General features: G+C 41.9%; 1 protein-coding gene and 1 pseudogene across 1 annotated transcript; one reads left to right on the top strand and one right to left on the bottom strand.

Moving 5' to 3' along the window:
• The first annotated feature begins 4,319 nt into the window (after nucleotides 1-4,319).
• Magee1 (MAGE family member E1) lies at nucleotides 4,320-7,958 on the top strand. Its single transcript, XM_048417977.3, has one exon. The coding sequence runs from the start codon at nucleotides 4,568-4,570 to the stop codon at nucleotides 7,409-7,411; it is 2,844 nt and encodes a 947-aa protein (XP_048273934.3). The 5' UTR covers nucleotides 4,320-4,567; the 3' UTR covers nucleotides 7,412-7,958.
• A 14,270-nt stretch (nucleotides 7,959-22,228) lies between these two features.
• LOC125389236 (SH2B adapter protein 1 pseudogene) lies at nucleotides 22,229-24,313 on the bottom strand (annotated as a pseudogene).
• Between the last annotated feature and the right edge of the window lie 1,016 nt (nucleotides 24,314-25,329).

Raw genomic sequence — 25,329 nt, 5'->3', positions numbered from 1 at the left:
TATGATATTTGTCTGTCTGGGTCTGGGTTACCTCACTCAAAATGATGTTTTTCAGATCCATCCATTTGCCTGCAAATTTCAAGATGTCATTATTTTTCTCTACTATGTAATACTTCATTTTGTAAATGTACCACATTTTCCTTATCCATTCTTTGGTCAAGGGGCATTTAGGTTGTTTCCAGGTTCTGGCTATGACAAATAATGCTGCTATGAACATAATTGAACACATGTCCTTGTGGTATGATTGAGCATTCTTTGGGTATATTCCCAAAAGTGGTATTGCTGAGTCTTGAGGTAGGTTGTTTCCTAATTTTCTAAGAAATTGCCATACTGATATTGAAAGCAGCTGTACTATTTTGTACTCCTACCAGCAATGGTGGAGTGTTCCCTTTTCCCCACAGCCTCTCCAGCATAAGTTGTCATCAGTGTTTTTGATCTTGGCCATTCTTACAGGCATAAGATGGTATCTCAGAGTTGTTTTGATTTGCATTTCTCTAATGGCTAAGCATGTTGAGCATTTCTTAAGTGTCTTTCAGCCATTTTAGATTTCTCTGATGAGAGTTCTCTGTTTAGGTCTGTACCCCATTTTTTATTGGATTATTTGTTGTTTTGACGATCAATTTCTTGAGTTCTTTGTATATTTTGGAGATCCAGCCATCTGTTTGATGTGAAATTGGTGAAAAATGTTTCCCATTCAGTAGGCTGTCTTTTTGTCTCATTGACTGTGTCCTTTGCTTTACAGAAATTTCTCAGTTTCAGGATGTTCCATTTATTTATTGTTACTCTCAGTGCCTGTGCTACTAGTGTTAGGAAGTGGTCTCCTGTGCCAATGCATTCAACTGTACTTCCCACTTTCTCTTTTATGAGCTTTAGTGTGGTTGCTTTTATGTTGAGGGCTTTGATACATTTGGATTTATAATCGTCTCTAGGGCTGGGATTAAAGGCGTGCACCTCCCAGTTTCTATGGCAACTATTGAGGCTACCTGGAGCAAAGGTGTGTGTCATTATGGCTACTGAGATTAAAGGTGCATGCCATTGTGGCTACTGGGATTAAAGGTGTGTATCATTATGGTTATTGAGATTAAAGGTATGTGTTACCATAATCTGGTCTGTAAGGCTGTGTTTCTGTGGATGTAACTAACTTCCTTGTGTTGGAGTTTCCCTTTGTGTAGGGTTGGTTTTATGCCTAGGTATAATTGGTTAAATCTCGCTGTGACATGGAATATCTTGTTTTGTCCATCCAGGGTGGTTGAAAGTTTTGCTGGGTATAGTAGTCTGGGCTGGCATCCATGGTCTCTTAATGTCTGCAGAATGCTTGACCAGGACTTTCTGGTTTTCATTGTTTCCATAGAGAAGTCAGGTCTGATAGGTCTCCCTTTATATGATACTTGGTCTTTTTTTCCTTAGCAGTTCTTAATATTCTTTCTTTATTCTGTATGTTTAGTGTTTCATTATTATGTAGTGTTGGGGTACTTTTTTTGATCCAGTCTGTTTGGTGTTCTGTAAGCTTCTTGTATTTTCATTTGCAACAATTGAAAAACTGGCTGTCATATTAAATAACCAAAGTTCTTAAGTGTTACCGCAAAATGGCTCTTACTAAAAGTATATTATGGAAAACTCTAACATCTCTCTGCTGTTAGATTTCCTATCCAAATGACCAGCTAATTCCTTGTAGTTATTAGAAAATTTGCTGGTCCCACTAAACCCAGTTACAATAAAACATTGACAGATACTTAAAGGGCATTTCTGATCAATGTTACTTTTTTTGTAGTGCTTGGGATCAAACTCACTCATCCTAGGTAAGTGTTATACTACTGAGCCACATCCCAGTTCCAATATGTTTTTGAGGGATCCTAAAACAACATATAGTGGAAATAGTAAAGATCACCTGACGTGCAGAGAGGTTTTTTTTGTTTTGTTTTGTTTTTTAGATTTATTTATTATGTATACAATATTCTGCCTGCAGGCCAGAAAAGGGCACTAGATCTCATTACAGATGGTTGTGAGTCACACATGGTTGCTGGGAATTGAACTCAGGACATCTGGGAGAGCAGCCAGTGCTCTTAACCACTGAGCCACCTCTTCAGCCCAGTGCAGAGAGTCTTTATTCAGGGTTTACTGCAGCAAAGAGACAACCATTGTCACTTTTGTTTTAGCAGAGAATGGCAGGTAGAGGAGCGAGAAACTTTTATAGTGGGAAGGGCAAGCTTCTGGTATGTACAGGTTGGCAGCTATTAAATTGGGGAAGCTGCAGACCAGCTAACAAGATATGGGGCATCCTATGTGATTTCTCAGAGTTGTGTATTTGGTTGTCTCTTGTTGGACCTAAGTTAGAAGCATACATAGCCAAAAATTATGGAGTTGTTAATTATTAATCGAGTCCTGGCCATTTGTGGCTGATTGTTACAGAAGTTATACTTTAGCTTCCCATATCGTTACTAATGTTAGTAAAATGACATCATCCAAGGTCTGATTTGAAGGAGGTGGGTTTCCAGGAATGTTTATTGTAGATAAAAGTGTCAATTTTTTTGAGAAGGTTGCTAAAAGCTTTGGGTTATAATTTTACTTTCGTATATGGTCTAACCCTTGCCAATTTGTGTTTTCTGGCTCTCAGTATATATCTCACATACAGCAATGAGAACAATAGCACTCAGGTTGACCTGGAAAGAAATTTATTGGTGTTCTGGTACTACTGCACCCCCAAGGAGCAATCCTTATGGCTATGAAAACTATATAAACAAACTCTCTGGAAAAGTTTCCTTGTGAATAGATATGATAGAGCAGATGGTTCTTCACTGAAATATAGCCACATCATGATAAGAAGGGGCAGAAATGGAGCAAATATATGATACAGTTAGTATTTGTTTTTGAAGGAATTTGGCCACGTCTGAGGATCCCATATGTGACTATTCCATAGTACATGGTATAATTTTGTGTGCGGACATCAAACTAGCAACTTTATTTAAATTGCCAAGAATTCATGTGAAGTCTATTGCATGTCCATGGAAGCACCCTTTTCTGTATGTTTGACAAGCACCAGGAAACAAGTTCGAGCGCACATCAATATAAACTAGAAGGAACACTCAACTTTTCAATTCTGCATGTGTCTTCAGCTGCAGCAGTGTATAAGATAGCATATTTAACTGCATTCTGGGCTTGCTTCTGGCCAGCCTGATTCTAGTACAAATTACAGCAGAAGACATTTCTTCTGGAAAGCCCAACCCCCACCCCCACCATTGCCAATCCTCACTTATGAAGATGAGTCTGTCCTCCAAGCCAAGGACATTCACCACTTGCTATAGAAGCTAATCAGACACAACTGTTTGGGTAATAGTGTGCTACAGGCCCATAACCAATTTTGTGGATCTATGTACTGGATATAAGATGGTTAGCATAAAATCTTGCCAGAGTATGACATCATATGATTCTATTAAAACCAGTTGGTATTGCACTAAATGATACAAAATTATCTTCACAGGAACATATAGAATACTGTCTGCATAGGTTACCATGTAGATCTATAAGGAAATCAAACGATTTCGTCTATCCATTAATTCCCTCTCCTTGCAATCCTGGGCAATGTTTCCTGCAATTGACTGTGACTCAAAATTCCAGTCGCCTTTTGGTAACTAATAGAAAGCTCCCCCAAAGACTGCATAAATCATGCTAATTGCAGTTTTCCAAAGCTGACAATGAGGTATCCTAATAGCCCCCATGGTGCTAACTACCCTAGGACCACTAATTTTGGATGTGACTGCAGGAGCCCACAAAAGAAATTACATTTTTCTGTACTCTAAGGGTTGGGACTGTGCACAGTGAAATTATCTAGATAGCTACAGGTTTCTTAATTAGAGCTAAATCCCAGCCCTTTGGCTCTTTGGAGAAGGGACAGGCTCTTAAAGCTGGCAGCAATGTAAGAGCTCTTAGAGGCTTCAATAGAGAAAATGACGGAGGAGACAAGGGAAGGAATTAGAGCGTCACCCTCCCACGCAGCACGCATATTTTTCCCCATACACGGTTTTGAGGAAGATGCAAATCCTAAGGATGCTAACTACCAATTTTGAAAATCTATTAAGTACCTGACAATTGAGTGGAAACCATCTAATAGGTACCCTGACTCTGAGAAATGGCTAGTGTTACCTCCATCTTTATTCTCTGCCCATCTTCTCCAAGCTCCTTGTTTTACCCTACTAAAGCCTCCCTCCAGCCATTGCGCAGTTTTGGTGCAGAATCACCAGGTCCACTTTCGCAGACCCACGGGAGGGGCTGGGCGGGGCGGGGTCGCCTTGTCGCAGAGCCCAACTGCGCCTGCGCGGACTGCGGCAGAAGGCGGGGTGTGAGAGCCGAGTATTCTGAGTCTAGCGTTCACCGTTAGCTAGAACCTTCCTTCTTTCCCACCATCTCTAATTTCGGCTCCTGTGACTTGCTTGGAACTTTGGTTCTGGCAACAGCAGCAGCATTACTTGCTAGTGGCAGCTCTGTGCAGGGGCGCCTACACACCTCGCGTCCTCTTCTGCGAGACCGCGGGCCTGTCGGTGTCAGCTTCCACACGCAGGTCGCCAGGACCATGTCGCTGGTAAGCCAGAATTCGCGCCGCCGCCGCGGTGGCAGGGCAAATGCGCGCAACAGCAGCGGGAAAGGTCTCCCTGCTGCTGTGCCAGGCCCAGACGTCCCTCAGGATCCAAGCGATCCTCAGATCCTCCAGGGCCACTGCGCCTCTAAGGGCCCAGGCACCTCCGGGCTACCCATCCCCCGGGAGGGCCCAAGCACCTCTGTGCTACCCACCGCCTCAGAGGGCTCAAGCGCCTCCGGGCAGCTCATCATCTCTAAGGGCCCGAACACCTCGGAGCTGCCCCCCTCCGGGAAGGAGGGCCCTGGCACCTCCCGGCCTCTTGCAGTCTCCGCGGGGCTGAACACCGCTATGTCAATCACCGCTGCGGAGGGCCCGAGCACCTCTGTGTCGCCCACTGCTCCTAAGGGCTCAAAGGCCTCCGAGCATCTCGATGTCTCTGAAGGGCTGAACATCTCCGAGCAGCCCCACTCCGATGAGGGCCCTGGTGTGCAGCCCACCCTGGTTGAGGGCCTGGGAACCTCGGTGCCGCCCACCTTCTCCGAGGAATCGGGCATTTCCGCACCGCTTCCCTCTGACGAGGGCCCGAGCACCTCTGTGTCGCCCACCATCTCGGAGGGACCGGGCATCAACATGCCCTCCCCCGCTTGTGAGGTCCCAAGCACTTCGGTGCCGCCCACTGTCTCTGATGGACTGGCCATCAACCTGCCGCCCACCTCTGCTGAGGGCCCGAGCATCTCCGAGCTGCTCTCGGCTTCGGAGGATTCCGACATCTCCGTGTCGCCCCCCTCCGCGGAGGGCCTGAGCATCTCTATGCCGCCCCCCTCCGGTGAGGTCCAGAGCACCTGGGTGCCGCCCACCATCTTGGAGGGAGCTAGAGTCAAAGTGCCGCCCACCTCCAAAAAGGGACTGCGCACCTTGGTGCGGCCCGCTGCCCGCGAGAGCCCGAGCGCCTGCGCTGAGGGCCGGGGCACATCCCTGCGATCCATTTCTGCTGAGCGCTTCAGCATCTCGGTGGCGTCCTGCGCTGCGGAGGGATCCGCCACCTGCGGGCTGCTTCCCTGCGACGAGGGCCCTAGCACCTCCGGGCTGCTTCCCTGCGGCGAGGGCCCCAGCACCTCTGGGCTGCACACCCTGGGGAAAGGGCCGTGCACCTCGCAGAGGCCCCTCGCTGCCGAGGGCGCTAGCGCTTCCGGAGTGTCCACTGCGGCTGACAGCCCTGAGGCTGAGCTGAGCTGCGGTGCTTCTGCCGGGGTGAACTTATGCAAATACACCTCCCTTGCTCTGGAAAAGGCCTCTGCTCCCTCTGTACGCCCGAAGCGTTCGGAAGGCCCCTTGGAATTCCAGGTCCTGAGAGACAGTGAGAATTCCAACTCCATTACCATTATGGGCCTTGGCACCGCCCACGTTGCCCTTACTCTGAAGCCTCAGGATCCTATGGAGCAAAACGTAGCAGAATTGCTGCAGTTTCTGCTGGTGAAGGATCAGACCAAGTACCCCATTAAGGAATCGGAAATGAGGCAGTTCATTGTTAAAGAATACCGCAACCAGTTCCCTGAGATCCTCAGGCGGGCAGCAGCCCACCTGGAGTGCATTTTTAGGTTTGAACTGAAGGAGCTAGATCCCGAGGAGCACACCTACATCCTGCTCAACAAACTGGGACCTGTGCCCTTTGAAGGGTTGGAAGACATCCCCAATGGGCCAAAGATGGGCCTCCTGATGATGATCCTGGGACAGATATTCCTAAATGGCAACCAAGCCAGGGAAGCTGATATTTGGGAGATGCTCTGGAGGTTTGGGGTGCAGCGTGAAAGAAGGCTTTCGGTTTTTGGCAACCCGAAGAGGCTTCTGTCTGTTGAGTTCGTGTGGCAGCGTTACTTGGACTACAGGCCGATAACTGACTGTGTACCAGTAGAGTATGAATTTTACTGGGGCCCACGATCCCACCTCGAGACCACCAAGATGAAAATCCTGAAGTTCATGGCAAAGATCTATAACAAAGATCCTATGGACTGGCCAGCGCAGTACAATGAAGCTCTGGAAGAAGATGCTGTCCGAGATGTTGCTGATGGGTGGCGCCCTGTTCCTCACTTTAGGAGGCCCTTTTTTGAGGAAGTTTCTCCAGAGCTCCTGGCTCCAGATTCAGATGCTCCTGGCTGTCCTGCAAAATATTCTCCTCATTCATGGCCCGAGTCAAGATTAGAGAGCAAGTCAAGGAAGTTGGTCCAGTTATTTCTGCTGATGGATTCAACTAAGCTGCCTATACCAAAGAAAGGAATTCTGTATTACATTGGTCGAGAGTGTAGCAAAGTGTTCCCTGACCTCCTGAATCGGGCTGCTCGCACCCTAAACCATGTGTACGGCACAGAGCTAGTGGTCCTTGATCCCAGGAACCACTCTTACACCCTGTACAACCGAAGAGAAATGGAAGATACTGAAGAGATTATGGACAGTCCAAACAGGCCCGGCAACAACTTCTTAATGCAGGTTCTGAGCTTCATCTTTATAATGGGCAACCATGCGAGGGAGTCTGCAGTCTGGGCCTTTCTGAGGGGCTTGGGAGTTCAAAATGGAAGAAAGCATGTGATCACCTGTAGGTATTTGAGCCAGCGATACATAGACAGTTTGCGGGTTCCTGACAGTGATCCAGTGCAATATGATTTTGTGTGGGGTCCTAGAGCCCGCTTGGAAACCTCCAAGATGAAAGCCCTGCGGTATGTGGCCCGAATCCACAGGAAGGAGCCACAGGACTGGCCAGAGCAGTACAGGGAGGCCCTGGAAGATGAGGCCAATAGAGCTGAAGCCGGACACCGGCCCTTGGTTGTTCGCAACTTGCGATAGATGACTGTGTGGAAGTCAGCGAGGCCTTGTGTGGCAGGGCCTAGAGCCCTGGTTCTCATGTATTGGGGTTGGGGGGGTTACGTATTGTATTTGATATTTGTGTTCCAGTTCCATATATGTGTTTTCATATTTAGTTCTTGTTTGGTATCTTGAAGTTTCAATTGTTTTAATAATATTGTCCAGTGATATAAATGTGATTGACTACTTGCTGTCTCTGTTGTACTTTGGTATAAGAGTTTTGATAGTGTTATACAACGTTTTGGGACTCTTTCCATCTTGTTGCATTGTCAAAATGATAATATATAGCATATAGCTATAGATACAGGCTTTTCCTTGAAAGCTTTAAAAAAAACATCATTAAAGTGACCTAGCTTCAGATGTTAAACAAACAAATATACAACAACTGACAAAGCACTAAGTTGTGGCTGGCTTCCCTTTCCATCTGCTATTGTGTGAAGAATACTAATGTCTACCTGTATTTGCTTTGCTGTGCTAAAATGTATTGAAAAATAAAGGTGTAATAAAGCAAACAATGTTGATGCACTAATTTATCCAATAAATATTTATTCAATTCCTGTCATACAACGGGGAGAGTAGCATACTCTGGTATGATAGACATTTACAAGATATAGTACCTTCTCCAGAACTCAAGAACCAGAAGTTTTATTATGATATAAGCTACATAGTACACTAACTAGAGAGTTCTATGGGAGTTAAGAGGAAATGCATCAATCGAATTCCTGAATCCAAATAGTCCGCAGTGAACATGCTGGGGGCGGGAGGAGAAGATTGAGTTCTTCATACAACATGAGGTAAGTGGACTCAAATCTGGATTTAGTCTTCAGTGAGTATTGGTGTGGACTGGTAAGAGATTTCATATATCATAAGCTGTCTCATTAAGGTAGTTGAGCCATGGGGCTGGAGTGATAGTTCACTGGTTAAGAGTACTTGTTGCTCTCCCAGAGGACCCAAGTTTGGTTCCCAACACCCACATTAGGCACCTCACAACTGCCTGTAACTCCATCTCCAGGGGATCCAATGCCTTTTGACCTTGGCAGGAACCCACACATGTGGCAGACACACAAAGATATGCACAAGAATAAAAAAATTAATAAAAAGATATATGAGTCTGCAAGCTGGCGACTTCACTCAGACTATCTTCACAAGACCCTGGATTCTATGCCATGCACCACATAAACCAGATGTGGTAGCTCACACCTGTGGTCCTGGCACTCAGGAAGTAGAGGAAGGAGGGACAGAAACGCAAGGTTATTGTGAGCTATACCAAGAGCTCAAGGCCAGCCTGGGATCCATAAGGACTTGTCTTAAATACTTAAAAAAAGGATGTTTGAGTTAGCTTCCTCTGAGTTATACTGTAGCTTTGAGATGTATTCCCAAACTGAGTGATTAGCCCTAAATGGTACATCTTTCTTACCCCTACCATCACCAAGGTTCAGGGACCGTCAAAGGAGGACGAGAGCATGGAGAGAATTTTAAGAGCTGGATGATGGGGAAGAGTGTTGTAGAATCTGTGGAATGCAAAGCTCTTCACTGGGCATGGCTGTTGTACCCATGAGCTCACACCAACTGTGGTTACCCTTGCAAGACCTGCATAAGATCAATTTAGTCAAAATTCTCCCATAGATGGGGAAAGTGCTCTCCAGGCTCCACCTTTGCTGACAAGCTAACTATTGGCAATTGATAGCTGCTGTGGGAGAGAGAATATTTCTTTTTAAAATGTGTGACCACTGGTAGATTTTCCATGCTCCATTAGATGGCCCCACATCCATGCACACAGGGGCAGTACACATTGCACTTAGTAGATTATTAAAAAAAAAAAAAGGACACAACATTGTGGGAGGGCATGTTGGGGAAGACTTGGAAGGGAAAATGGGGAGGGGTGGATATGATCATGGTTCATTGTATATGTGTATGATATTCTCAAGAATAAAGAAAAAGTATTATTTTTAAAAAGGACTGGAGAAATGGCTCAGAAGTTAAGAGCACTTGCTACTCTTCTAGAGGACCTCAGTCCAGTTTCCCAGCACCCATACCAAGCAACTCACTGACCACCCATACCAAGCAACTCACTGACACCCGAAACTCCAGCTTCAGAGATCCTACATCCTCTACTGGATTCCGCAGGTACCTGCACATACATGGCATCCACACAAACACATATGCATGTGTGCACATGCATTTACATATAATTAAAATTAAACATGTAAATACATAAGTAAATAAATATATGTATAAATAGATAAATATCTTAACTTTCAGTGATATATACCAACACACTTTTTGAGCCCATTTTACATGATCTCCATGGGTTTCCTGTCATTCTGTTTATATTGTCTTCATTCAGGTAAACAAGCTAAAGGAGTAGCCCACATACAGAAAATCTATTTTTTCTAGCAAAGGTAAAATAGCCCTACTAGAACAATATGGTGCTTTAAAAAATTTATGCTTAGTTGTATTATAGTCCATTGGCAAAATCCATGTCAAATAGTCAACCTTGCTGTCAATGGAAAGATAGTGTACTTCTTCCAAGGAAAGATATGTAGTAAGTCGCCTAAGAGAAGCTACACATATTTTGAATGAAAAAAATCAGCTGACCGTATGAGAATTTAGTATTTGTTGTGAGATGGAAAGCTATAGAAAGATTTTCATCTGAGGACTGGAAGGACTAGAGCTAGCTTTGACAGAATTATGTTGGCTCTTGTACTGAAAAACTAAAAGGCCAAGGAAAACAAAACTTCTAATTTTAAGATACAATATTTTCTTAATTCTTTTAAGAAAATATATTTTTTCAAGGAAAATTGAACTATATAGAGTCAGGCAACCTGTTTTTAAATGAAATACCCAAGAAAGCAGTCTCCATTGTATGAAGATATTAAAGGAATTAATACACAGTGATTAGAGCTATACTGCCTGCTACAAACCCATGGTCTCCCTCATTATCAGATATGAGACACTGAATAAGTTACTGAACACTTTTGCATTTCAGTAACCCTGTTTTTAAGATGAGCATAATGATTTTACCTGGTCCATAATTATGTAATAATTAAATATAGCATGTAAAATACAACATGACCAGATATAGTTAACAATGTATAGATGATGTTGCAAGCTGATTTTCTCTTCCAGGAATTAAACTGAGAAGTGGAAATTTCCCTGAAAATTTTGCTGGAAAGTGTGTTGGGATTCAATACCTGTGAGAAAGCAAAGGAAGCTGAAATCTGCAGAAGTGGAATAGTGATAGTTGCAGCACATAGATTAATTGATTTCACCAGCAAGTTTCAAGGCAGGGTGATCCTACAGAATTGCTCCAAGTTAGGAAAAGTGACTGAATTTTTATACTTCCATAGTACTGCTCAGCTATTGGATGTATCCTGTCCCTGGTGAAGAAATTTTTCTGTGCAGAAGTCAGTTCTTTCCAGAAAAGAGTGATGTGTGGAAGTATAAACCCAGTAACTCTTAACAGCCTTAAGTACTGAAGGAATAAGCACTAAAACCCGTGAGAATTGGGCATCTGGATGGTACATATAACAGTCACTAAAGTTATTGCTTCATTCCCTTTAAGCCCACTCTTCTGTAATTCTTCTTTCTCTTATTGTTATTATTATTATTATTGTTATCAAAAGGGATTAAATAACGTTTCATTGTTCTTCATGGGTGTTGTTTATCCACCTCAATGAACTATTTTACTTTTGGCATGACCTTCTTGAAAGAAAAATTCTGATAATATATCTTTTACTAGTTAAGTCCTGTATTGCTTTTCCATGTTTCTTAGTAGAGGTGTGTCTTTTAGAGTAGCATATATTCATCATACAAAATATGGGATTTCATTGTGACATTCTCATGCATATATATCACGTACTTTGATCTTTATTACCTCATCACAATCTTATTCCTTCTCCCCATCTCACTGATCCTGTTTCTCTTCCTAAATAATCTTCCTTCTGCCTTCAAGTCTTACTTTATTTTATTTATACTTCAATTATATATATGGGAGAAAACATATTTATTTTTTCTGGACTTGGCTTATTTTGCTTAACATGATATTCTGATTCAACTCCACCCATTTTCCTGTCATAATATAATTTTGCTCTTTTATGGTTACATTGTGTATATATGTCACATTTCTTTATCTAGACATCTATGATGGACACCTAGACCTATTTGCATAAGTTGGTGATTGTGAATAGAACCACAATAAACATGGATGAGCAGGCATCTCTGTGTCAAGCTAATATGGAATCCCGAAGGCAAGTACCTAGAAATAATATGGCTGGATAATAAGGTAACGTTAATTTTATTTTCTTGGGTAATATCCACAATGATTTCTGTAGTGAATGCACTGATTTATATTTCCCTGAGTGGTGTATAGGAGGAGCTTTCCCCCTGCATACTAACCAGCATTTGTTGTTTCTTTTGTTTATAGCCAGTCTGACCAGGTAAAATGGATCAGCTCTATGTGCAGACACACCCACTTCCACACATAAATAAAGTAAGTCTTTTTTAAAAAGCTGGTACATGAACGAGAAAATATAATTATAGGATTGGGAACTGTCAGTTTCATTGATTAAGTAGATGGTACCAGAGCAGTCATTTTAAAGATGAATATGATTTTTTGCTGAGTGAAATATTTTGTTCTATCTCTTTCTAGATTAGAATATTTCAATGAACAGTGACAAGAATTTGGTAAGTAAATAGCAGTCCTTAGATTTGTATGAAAATGTGTGATGAAATATCTAGCTCTCAGTTAATTATACAAAATGCAAAAACAAAAAGTAACTCCAAGGCAAAATCCTAGTCACTAAGTGAGAAAAGGTAGAAAATTGGGGGATAGCAAGTATTCTTCAGGAAAGTTACTTAAATTGAGAGTCAAATAGTGTTTTTACTTCTTCCCTTCTTGAAAGTAGCATTACTGGCATTCAGTGTTGAACTAAAATTATCTCTTAATGAGCTCAGATTAAATGATCACTTTTCCATGCAGAGATAGCATACCATTCCCAGCAAAAACTAAGCTTTCTAAAAGAGTATATATAACTGTTATTTCATTTTTATCTCTTACAATTTATTTCTAAACTCAATACAATTAGGGTTCTCTTCTATTGCTCAACTTCAACTGCACTTCACAATGTATGTAATAACATCTAAATTGATAAATCCACTGATCACTTATCCGGCGCTGATCTTTTTAGTGACTTTTGACAGTTATTTTTTTCCTTCTCAAAATATATTACACACTTTGAAATCAGTCTCCCAGTTTCTTCCTGTTCTACTACTAACTGTTTTCTTTTCCTCTCTTAGAATTCTAGGAATATACCAGGATTAATCCTTGACTCTGTTTTCTTTTTCTGCACATATACACCCTCTGCCCAGTTATTCTTACTCTTCTCTTATTTACTAGATTTACAAGTTATTTGTGATCTTGTGATTCAAATTTTCATTTCTAATATTGGAGTTTGGGTTCCCACCATGAAGTTCCTCTCCAAACCAACTAATTTATCAAAATTTTCACTTTTATGCATAATATGCACTACATTCTAAAATACTCAAATTTGAGCTCTTGGAATTCACTTTCAAATCTGTTCTTTTAGTAGATTTTCTCATCTTAAAGAAAATTGGTTGAGAATAAATGATGGTTGTTTAATTCTTAAAGTTAAGCAGTGTAAATGCTTGGTTTCATACCAGACTGCCATTTCATTTCAAGAATTTTAAGAAATCGGTATGCTAGCAAATTCTAACAGTTATATCATGAAAATAAATCTAGAATTTGAAAATTAACTCCATAAACTACTGTGTTCATAGTCAACCAAATTGTTGGTATGGGCTTAGAATTTTTCTTCCTAGTTCTGACATTGTTCTAAACAATTTATTGTCAACACTATAGCCAGAAGGATTCTGGAAGGATATGTTTAATAAATGACTTATGATGTGGGAAATCCTTCTATATATGTGTTGCTTTTATTGGTTAATGAATAAAGCTACTTTCAGCCAATGGCTTAACAAAGTAAAGCCAGGTGGGAAATCCGAACAGAGATGTAGAAAGAGAGTAGGTGGAATCAGGGAAAAGCCATATAGCCACCACAGAAGACAGACACCTCTGCCAGAGCATGCCAAAACTTTGCTGGTAAGCCATAACCTCGTGGTGGTGCACAGATTAATGGAGATGGGTTAGTTTAGGATGTAAGAGCTAACCAATAAGAAGCTAGAGCTAATAGGCTAAGTTGTGATGTAATTAATACAGTTTCTATGTGGTATTTCGAGTCTGGGCGGCTGGGAATGCATGAGCAGCCTCCACCAACAGACTTACATCTCCTTTCGATGTATTGATTTGCTCACAATACATATTTCAGTCATATGGTTCAGCTCACAAGTCTTTTCAGACTTTATCTCTTAGTATAGTTTTCTCCCTCACACTTTTATTTTCTCTGCTTCTTGGACAAATCAGACAGGCTGTACTGCTGAGCTTTTTTACCTGTTCTCATTACATAGAACACCTCAAATATATAAATGGCTTATGGACTTCTTTTATGATGTTACTAAAGTACAGTTTTTAGGAAAGATAGTCTATCTTAAACTATAACTTCCTTCTTTTGTTTTCTTTATTCTTCCAAGCACAAATTATCAACAGTCTATCTTAAACAATATTTGATTTTCACTACATAGACAGTTCATGACCACCCTGGGCTGTATGAAATCCTACATCAAACAGGAACAACGACAAAACATTGTTGTTTTCCCAATTGGATTTTGGGCTTACTTGAGATTCATATTTTTCCTTGCCTCCTTGTCCCTTTTGGAATGGAAGCATGTGTTCTGCGCCTATCTCAGCATTGTAGTTTGAATAAAGATGACTTGCTTGATTTCATTGTGCTCAGGATCAAACATGACTTGAGTTTTACTCCTATATTATTTACATAAGACTCTGGAATTTGGACTTGGAAGGAGTTGGAAATTTGGGGGTACTGGGATAGAATTAATGTATTTGCACATGAGAAAGATAATAACTTTAGATATGGCTGGTGGAATACTGTGAATACATCCCTCAAAAGTTGATTCATGGGAAATTTACCAGTAAATTAATATTAATGATATTTACACATAAGAACTTTGAGAGGTAATTAGTATTAAATGAAGTCATTATGGTCTCTGTCTTTCTCTTTGCCACCTTGAGGTAAGTAATTTGACTTTTCCTCACATTTTTGCTACCACGATGTTCTACGTCACTGTAGGTCTGTAGCAGGAGCCAAAAGAGGCATTTGGATGTCCCAAAACTCAAGTTATAGATGTTGTGAACTGGCATGTGGGTGCGTAGAGCTGAACCTGGGTCCTTGGCAAGAACAGTAACTTCTCTTAACTGCTATGCCATCTCTTTAGCTGCCAGAAGCAGTTTTTGAAGGTGCCGTTCTTTCTCTTTGTGTCCCTAGGTGCTTTGATGAAAAAAAAAATCTGTTGAGTGTAAGTATGTGGGTTTGTTTAGGATCTTTCTATTCTGTTTCACTGATCAATTGGTCTCTCTATTTTGATAGCATCCTCTTTTTTCCATATAAGAAAATCTTTAATTTTAAACAACAAATAGCATGTAGCCACAGGTATCCATGTTTTATTAAAATCACATAAAACCTAGGCACAAAACTACATTCATTTTGCTTAGAAAAATTATTTGAAGATTCGAATATATACAAACATGCTACAGTATGCACAGGACAAAAATTTTGAAACCAAGTGTAGAGAGCTAAATTAATTTTACATATAGCTTCCTATATTAATTTGGCATTTATTTTACTTGAAGACAATGGAAACTTTCAAAAAAGCATGACTGTGGAAGAATAAAACATTTATTGCATATGTTGTAATTCCAGATAGTAAAATCCTAACAATTTACATTTACAAAACAGTAAATTTGACTTAAAAATTTGTCTGAGGTGATTAATAAAATAACCTCATTTTTATTGCAATTCATTAATCCTTATTATCTATTGATTCAATTTATGTTCCTCTTCCACTTTAGTTTCTTAATGCTTACATAGCCCATGCCTTCCTTTCCAGTTTCTTCTTCTTTGTTTATTTGTTTTGTTTTTTGAGATAGGTTTTTTCTGTATAACCTTGTTTGTTATGGAACTCGCTCTATAGGTCAGGCTGGCCTCCAACTCAGAGATCTACTTGCCTCTGCCTCCCCAGTGCTGGGATTAAAGGTGTGTCTGTCCCACCATTGCCTGGCTTCTTTTCATCTTTTTTATTTTCCGCCTTCCATTTTCCAAATTTCTTCTTAGAAGATGTCTTTCTTGACTTAAATTCAATTTTTGGTATAACACATTTCGCTGACAATCTGGCAGACATTCTTGTGGGCTTCTGTTCAGTTAATTTGAACCTATCTATAGGGGACACTGTGGCTTGGACTCTACAGGTCCTTTTGGATTACAATTTCTTATGGTATATTTCACTATGGGATTGTGAAACTTCTTGCTTTGTCCTTTTAGCAGAAGTTACCTTAGCTGATTGGAGTTTTCTACAGTTTTATGCAGATTTTGACCATTTTATTCCTATTTGTATGGAAAAATGGCATAGAAATTTTGAAAGTTTTTTTTACTTACATCTTGTTTTGCAATTTGGATCATATGGCAATTTCAGAATATTAATACTTTAAATCCATACATAGGACATAGAGAACCATTTATTTGTGCCTTCTTTAATTACTTTCACCAGTTTTTCAGTATAGTTTTCACTTCCTTAGGTAAATTATTCATAAGTACATATAGTTTGTTTATATTATAAATGAACTGGTTTTTTAAATTATATTTTTAAATAATTTGCCATTAATGTTAGAAATATAATTGGCTTTTTTGTGTTGATTTTGTAACCAACAACTATCCTGAATTTTTCTTATAGTTCTAAGAAGAGGTGGGTTTTTTTGCTAGATTATTTATAGCTTTCTGTATATAAGATCATATCATCTGCCAGAGGGACTTCTTCCTCACCTTTTTGAATTTCTTTATTTGTTCCCTGGTGTCTATGGATAGGACTGTCAGTACTGTATTGGACAGAAGTGGTGAGTGAAGGCATCTTGTCATGTTGTTGGCCTTAGGAGAACAGCTTTCCACATTTCAGCTTTGAATCTAATGCTGTCTGTGGGTTTGTAATATTTTAAAGCCATTTTGTTTTTTAAATTTACTTTTATTTTATGTGCATCAGTGTTTTGCCTGCAAGGATGTCTGTGATAGTGTTGGATTTCCTGGAACTGAAGTTGCAGACAGTTGCCATGTGGGTGCTGGAAGTTGAATCCAGTCTACTAGAAGAGCAGTCAGTGCCTTTACCACTGAGCCATCTCTCTAGGCACAAACCATTTTGTTTTGAGGAACATTTTTTCATACTGAATTTATCAAGCATTTATCCTGAAAGGTTGTTGAGTGCTGTCAAAAGCTTTCTCTGTATCTACTAAGATAGCCATACTGTTTTTGTCCTTCATTCTGTCAATATAATTAATATACAGCAATTATTTACTTGTGTGCATTGAGCCATTCCTCCACTCCAGAGATATATTCCACTTTGTTTAGGTAATTGGTAATGCTCATAGACTATTGAATAATGTTTTGTTGAAGATCTTTGCATTTATGCTCATAAGGAATACTGGCTTATAATTTTTCTTACTGAGTCCTTATCTGGCTTCAGTACAAGGTAACACTGGTCTAATGTTTATGGAGGTGTTCTCTCCTCTTGGATTTTTGGAAAAGTTTGGACAGGACTGATATGACCGTTCCTTAAACATTTGGTAAAATTCATCTACCGAGCTTTTAGATTCTGGGCAGAGGTCATGGAAGAATGTTGTTTGCTGGCTTGCTTCTCCTGATTTGTTTATTCTGCTTTCTTATAGCAACCAGGACCAACTGCCTAGGGGTGATATCACCTACGGTAAGCTGGGCCCTTTCATATCAATAATCAATCAAGGAATGCACAGTTGGCTTGCCTATAGGCAAATCTTATGGGGCATTTTCTCAACTGAGGTTCCCTCTTTCCAAATGACTCTAGCTTATGTCAAGTTGACATAAAACTGACCAGTGCAATATTCTTTATTTCTCTTTCATTTCTGAAATACAACAAATGTACTTAATCAATATTTGCCTTCCTTCAGTTCTCTGAATATATTATACCAACCTCTTCTAGACTATAAGTTTTCTGATGAAAATCTTCTTTGACCCTTATTGAAATTTTCTCACATGTGCCTTTATCTTGCTAATTTTAGGATCTTTTCTTCATATTTGCTTTTTTTTTGTTTTGGGGAATTTGATAATGGTGTGTCTTGGGATTGTGTTTCTTAGATTAAATCTGAAGAAGTTTGAGCTTTCTGTACCTGGATGTTCTATTACGTCTTTAAGGAAGCTTTCTATTCCTGTTTCCTTCTTAAGCTTATACAACTCAGATGGTCCCTGTACTGATGCTGCTTCGTAAGCTCATAAATACTTTTTATTCCTTTTCCTTCTCTTTTCTCTTTTCTGACTAGATTTGCAAATGACCCACCTTTAACTTCACAGATTCTTCTGCAATGGTCAATTCTTTGATTCTCTCTATTATGTTTTTATGCCATCAGTTGTATTTTCAGCTCCAGAAATTTAAAATTACAGTTTTAACTTTTCTTCTAAGTTAAAAATTTTGACAATTTTCTAATTTCTTTGGACACTTTGTGTTTTCTTCCTGTTTGCTGATCTCTTCTTAAACAATAATTTTGAGTCTTTATTAGTTGGTTTATATCTTCATTTTTGGCATCTGCTACTGAGATTATTGTGTTATTTTGTTGGTGTTAAGACTCCTTGTTTTTTTTTTTAATGTTTCTAGATACCTTGCCTTGATGTTTGCAAGTTTGATGAAATTTCTACATGATGCAGATTTTTAGCCTGTTTTGTTTTAAAAATTCTTCTTTCTACACATTGGTGCAAGGCACCTTTTGGGTGGTATAAAGTAGTTTTCATTACCAAGTATAATGATGCCTATGTAGTCTATGTGCTATGTCAGTTGAAGTTGCTGTTGATGAAGTTTCTTGGGATTCTCAGCAGGTGAACTTTGGTTATACTCTTATGGTTATAGTTGTTGGACATTTTGATGATAACTACTGAAATACTCCTGACCTCATTTCCCCTCCCAGGAACATTTTGACTGAAAGAATCTCTCTTGGTACTCAGACTGGCTTGTGGCATCACTTTCCAGAAGTCTCAATATTGTGACATTATTATATGATGTGTGGCACTCACAGTGTAGCCACTGAGCTGAGGCCTCACACACAGGCGTTTGTGGAGGTACCACTTCTATAGAATCCAGAGAACTAATGGCACTAATATTTATGGTACAGATGTTCCGGCATTATTTCAGAGTAGACAAGATATGAATGCTTGTGAAGTAGCCAGTCATTATAAAAAACGGTAGGACAAGCATGTGCAGGGTTTGAGCAGCTTTGCAGTTATGGCAGGCCCCAACTTTCTGTGGTGATGTGTGTATTATGAGAATGCTCAGTGTGAGTTTATCTCTAGAGGCTGGACTTGAAACTAGCTTGCTATGGTGGTAGTGCCAGTGTTTGAGAAAAAAGCATGTCAATCAGGCACAGAGCCCAGGTGTCATTCAAGTCTAGAGGGCCCTTATGGAGCAGGTCCAGGCTTGGGGTATATGTGGAGTATAGAGATGTTGTCACTCTTTTCCTAGAATGGCACAACAGCAACTGCTTTCTCATGAAATGTATTCTGTATCTATGATTCCTCACCAGAAATAGATATTGGTTGTCCTTGTTAGTTTTGTGTTAACTTGACACAACATAGGGGAAGAGGAGACACAACTGAGTGGTGCCTCTTTTATATTGCTTGTAGGCACAACTGTAGGACATTTTCTTGATTGATTATTGATGTGGGAGGACCCAGTCCATAGGAGGAGACACCTCTGGGCTGGTGGTCCTGGATGGTGCAAGAAAGCAGGCTTAGCAAGTCATGGAGAGAATCCCAATAAGCAGCACTCCATAGTCTCTGCTTTATTTCCTATCATTTAATGATGGGCTATGATTAGCACATGTAAGCCAAACAAAGACTTTCCTCCTAAAGTTGCTTTGGTCATGGCATTTTGTTATATCAATAAAATCGTGACTAAGGACATTGGCTATGTTATTGGTACAATGTAGTTGTTGTAGGGTTGTTGCTACTGCCTGTTGTGCATTTCCTGGGGTGGGGGCAGGAGGTGAGAAGACACAGAGGCAATGACATAGACTCCAAGAGAGTCCAATACAGAAGCTCTTTATTATAAAAAAAAAAAGTTGGGTTTTTTTTTTATGGGGTTAGGGAAATTAAGCTGCCGCAGCAATGTTTTTACTTGGTCTTTTTGAAACTGGCAATTGCTGCTGGCGTGTTGTGATTGGCTAGGAGTACATGTCATTAGTTACTGTGCTTCTGGTCCACTGACAGGTTGTTTTGGCCAATGTTGCTTATTCATTGTGAGTTTACACATGCTTGCTTGTGCTTGTGCTATTGTCCTGCTTCATCTCACCTTTTTTATTTTATTTTTTTTTTGTGGGTGACCTAGTAGGAGTTATGGGTTTTTAATAGCCCCACCTTGGGGACCCCCCAGTGGTTTGGGCTGTGTCTGTCTTAGGTTGACCTGCTGGACAAGTTTGTACCCATCTTTAACTGCCAGTTCTTGAAGGGTTGGGTCCCTGGAAGGTTCTAAGAACTTAGAAGCAAGGGGAGACTTTAAGGAGAATTAGGGATTTAAATTGGCTCCTGTATTTGTGTTAGTCAAGCAAGGACCACCTCCCTTGGAGGCTTTAGTCCAGTGCATTCCATAGCCATTAACACCCGGAGTGTTACTTTGTTCACCTGCTATTGCCAGGATCTTGGCTGTAGGAAACCCTTAAGCAGAAATATTAGATCCACCACTATCCCTCTCATAAGACACCATGCAACAAGTTTAGAGGAGTTTAGAAGAAATTTTTATGTGATCCCATACTTGGCCAAAGAATGTGGTAGACAAATCCAATGACTCGACTCATGGTAAGTTAAGTTGGATAGGTACTGATTAAATGTTTACAGCTGGGCAGGGGTAAAACCAGGTAAAAGATTATGAAAATTTTGAGGTGACAAAATTGCTGATGAAGGAGCCTAGCCTGTTCCAGCAAAGGCAAGGACACTGTCATAGTCATAATTAGGTGATCTGCTCTGTGGTTGCCTGTTGCTAGCATTTCCTGGCAGTCCTGTATGTGATCTGATAAGGGATATATGCTAAAGGTGTTCTCTAGACTGTAATGTCTTGAATAGTTTGCATGGTTTTGGAGGTAGAATCCTTTGGGGACTTTAATTTTGCAAAAGATAGTATTTTGCATGTTTGTGTGTCATAGTGGATATCTGAGAAAATATTTATGGGATCTGATTGGGTCTTTTCCAATATCTTAAGGACTGCCAATAACTCCTCTAGTTGTACTCATTCAAGATTTGGTTGGGTATAGGTCCTTTCCTTATGATTAACTCTCATTATTATTAACCCAAAAATAGTTTTATTAGCATCTGTAAAGTGTATAGCAGCCTGGGGGATGGCATTTTTGATGATGTGGCACAATTTTTTATCTTTAATTTTAAAGGAGGGAGGGCAGAAAGTTGTCTGTCCTGTGGGAAATGATTATCCAGCATGTTCATACTGGACCTAGCAATTGCTTTAATACAGACTTCTTCTCTAAGTGATTTGCTGTTTTTCCTGGCTTTGCTTACAACAACGTCTCTGCAGTCTATATCTATAACTAACTCCTGGGTCAGGGAGTGCACCAAGTACCACGAATGACTGCTGACTGGCCTGAAGGGCTATAAATGGCTTATTTTCATGGACTATCACAGGAAGCTGGCTGAGCACATAGAACATGAGCAACAGAAACTCCCTGCTGCTACCTTGGCTCTGGAAAAGGACCTAAAGGTCTTCCACAATGCTCTCAAGCTAGCTCGCAGAGACACCAAAATCTCTATTAAGGTTGGTTCTACTGCTGTTCAAGTAGCCTCAGCAGAAAGAACAAAAGTATTGGGGCAATCCATCTTTTTAAATAACATCTACTATGCTTCTGAAATCAAAGAGCTCTGCCTCATGAATGAGAAGCAGTTCACCTTAACCAATGCAAACCAAGGCACACCACTTACCTTCAGGCACCAGGCGTGTGAAGTCGTTGTCCCGTCTATCAGGGCCCGCTGGGAACTTCTACAGTCTCGTGTCCAATGATAGCCCTTTTGGCACTCAGAGCATTAGGTATTTGGATGAGCCCTGGGACAATCCCTATGTAAGTGGCCAGACTGTCCACATCCCCAGCAAGTATGATCCAGCAGGATGGAATTATCATCCTTGTCAAGTTCGGTGTTGACAAAGGCATTGATGAAAGCCATAAGGGTGGAAATGGGCCTATTCAATATCACTGGTGGCCAAGACCCACTTATGAATATTTTCATTTCTAACAGGTGCAAAGACATTATGGGTGACAGTGTTGAGCCCCTCCCAGGTTAGCTGTTTAATAAGGATATCTTTAGTAAGGGCCAGATGGGACACTCTTTTTTAACAGCATTGTTTTGACTCAGGTCAAAAATTCAGGAAATGTTTCAGCAGTCTGCTGGACAAGATTGTGGAAATAGCCTACATTATCCTGGTGTATACAACATTTGAGGGCCTTGAAGGCTAGATTGGACACTTGTTAGAAATAGGCATGTAGGCCAGTTATGGATTGTAAGACCATGGCCAGTAAGCATGTTGAGGGTGACATTAAGTCCAAATTACAAATTTGTATGGGCTTGGGTCTCTGCTGCATCATCATAAGGAGAGCACCATTGAAGGAAAACTGAGGGGGTCAAGGACTGCCTTCAACATGAAGTACCAATTGTAGTGGGTTTGAAGCTTCATGGCCCATTGTCTAAGTACTTGCTCAAAATAAGGAGAATTGAGGTAGCATCGGTCACCCTTACATACCCTGCATGGCTCCCAGCCTGCTCCCAGCCTGCTCCCAGCCCTTCTGCCGCTGTGAGGGCACATAGCTGACAAGGACAATATCACTGTAGCCTCCAGACTCCACAGGGATGGGATGCACCTGGAAGTGTTCAAGCATATCGAAAATGTATTGGAACCATAGATGTTGGACCCAACACTGACCCTCCTCATTCAGTGATAAACCCAAGTGCTTGGACTTGCCCTGGAAGTTGAAAGTGAGGACATATTTACCACATCTTGTCTCACTGTGATATATCAGCAAGACACCATGAGAGCCAGTGCCTCCTTCCAGCACTTACTGGGCAGCCTTGAGTAGAGAGAGCATGCCATGTAACCAAGGATGTGCTGAGAGGGACTGATACCCCCCCATTTCTGACTCCCCCTGGAACAGAAATGGCCCTGTGTCTGCTTCTGGAGCATCCAGGGGAGGGGAGGGGGCTGAGAGGGATGAACTGTTCCTGCCGGGGGCTCCTCTTCAATAAGAATGTGAGGGGGCAATTCCAGAGAAAGCAGTTCCATTGAGTCAAAGTGGGAGGCAACAATGGAGGCAGAACTAGGGGAGAAGGATGCTGATGGCTGCTCAGAAAGGCCCCCATAAGCCTCCTGTTACAAGTGGTCATTACTCTTGTTGGGTCCCAGCAGCAGATCCTGGCTGGACAGACTCTGAATAATTCAGGCAGGGCAACTCCAGGCTGTCTGTATTATCCTTTGTGAGGAAGGAGGTCCCAGGGGTCAGGGGAAGGGTCATGATACAGGGGCTGATAGCAGGGCAGGATCCTGGGCTTAGGCACTCCTTCCTGGATGTCAGACACTCAGGCCTTCTCATGAAGTGCATCAGTTGTCTCCAGAATGTACTCTGAAGGGCCTTCCACTTTAACCACAAATGTGTTCTCCTTGTCAGGCATCTCTAGGGCCGTGGCTTGCTGATATCAGTGATAGTAGAGCAGGGAATGCTGAGTTGGGGCTGGGTTGCCTTGGGTGGTACAAAAAACTCCAAGCGACTTCCTCCTTCTCCTTTTCCTTCACTTGGGAGCAGTACGCAATACTTCTGCCACTGAGGTTGCCCTCCTCCCCCTGAGGTCAGCCCAGATGCCCCTCCTCCATGACCCACTCCTGCTAGGTCAGGGGCAGCTTCTTCAGCCCCCATAAAACTGAGCAGCTCTTCTCTCTGTACCATTCCTGCTCTGTTTTTCAAGGTTTTCCCTTCATGATCCAGTCTCAACCTCTCAAAGTAGTGAGTCCATCTCTCCCCAGGGGCTGTGTCATCACTATCCAATCCCCTACCAACTGTCCCAGCACCACCATAGGAGTTGGAGTTCCTGTTTCCACCTAGGACTGGAAGACCTGGTGTGGTCTCCAGAGGCCCTGCTGGGAAGTATCAATGGCCTCTCACCACTGCAAAATGCCTCATACAGAATCTCTAACTGAGCGATCCTCCGAATGGAGGAAAAAGTGTTTCCTGAGCCTTGGCTTTGAAGATGTTGTATAGGAGGAAGAGACTGAGGAAGGAAGGGGGCCAGCTAGGTCCTCAGAAGATAGAGATGTGCCCAGCACAGCCAGGGACCCTCCCACCCTGCAATTGTCAAAGGACAAGTCATGTGGTGGCACAATCTCCATACAGGGGCTCAGTGGAGCCAAGACAGGTGGGGAGAATGAGCCTGAGGCCCGGGCCATCTCCGCTTCAAAGTTCTGTGGGAATAGCTCAGTAAAATGGCCAGAAAAGGCGACTTCTGCTCCAGGCTCTGCATACTGTGGGTGGGAGGCCAGGTAGAGATGAAAATGGTGGGCAAGATCCAGGGCAGCAGCCCTCACGTGGTATTCACGAAACTCTTGCCAACTTCGGGGAGGGGGTGGTGGCAGCACTGGTGGAGGAGGGAAGGCCCCATCCTCCAGGTAAGGGGTACCATTCATGATGGGTCCCAGGAGGAGCCTGTGAGGAGGGGGCAGCAAAGAAAAAAAACAGTCAGAAGACACGGGGTGAGCAGCAACAACTGCTTCTCGGTCCCCTTGCTCAGCTCCAGGGTCAAGCTAGTGAAAGTAGCTGCCGTCTGAGGAGAATGTTCCAATTCCGGAAGGGAAAGAAAGGGGATTCAACCATAATCGAACAGTCAAAGCCTTTCTGTGGATTAAGAGATCAGCCACCGCCCTAATGGCTCTTAACTGGTGGTCAAATAATCGTATTAGTTAGAAGAAAGACTAGGAGAGGAAGTCCAAGAGTCCACACTCAGACAAATGGTTGGGACTCCCCAGTTACGATTCCCCATAAAGGAAGAGAGCCTTCAGACAATCCAGGAGAGTGGCCCTGGGCATAGGTTGTCAGTTGCTCTCAGGCCACAAGGGAGTCTGAGCTAGGATAAGGACAGAAGGGAAAAGGAAAGCAGTGTTCTGCAGACCGAGTGTGTTGCTTATGGAGAGGGACTTTCACAATTTGTTAGCTCGTGGCCTATACTCACACAGTGTCTCCAGGCAAAAGGGACTGGTCAGAGGGTCCTTTATTGGTTCTTCCTCCTGGGTGGTCAGCCCTTATGTACTTGGATGAACTGAGTCACGATAGAGAATTTCTAACCAGGAAGAGAAACAAGGGGAAGAAAAGAAAACATAGGGATAGGAAAGAAAGTCCCAACCCACCAAGGGATTAGAAAACAAAATAGGGGTTCACTTACTGAAAACAGCTGAAGCTGGTGAACTCAAGATGCTGGCAAGGAGTCGGGATGGATACAGCAGTGGGGCATCAAGCAAGAAAGAAAAATGCCCAAAAGAAGATAAGGAGGACCCAAAAGCAAGCAAAAGGAAAAGATCCATCCACATTGGGTGCCAGTTGTGGTTGTTGTGGGTTTGTTACTGCTGCCTGTTGTGTGATCTCCATTTCCGGGTGTGGGGGGAGGACAGAGGGTGAGAAGGCACAGAGGCAATGACACAGACTCCCA

Source organism: Myodes glareolus, chromosome X (assembly GCF_982192425.1).
Source record: "Myodes glareolus chromosome X, mMyoGla1.1, whole genome shotgun sequence".
Lineage (NCBI taxonomy): Eukaryota > Metazoa > Chordata > Mammalia > Rodentia > Cricetidae > Myodes > Myodes glareolus.
Note: the sequence above shows the minus strand (reverse complement) of the source record. Positions and strands in the feature narration are given on the sequence as shown.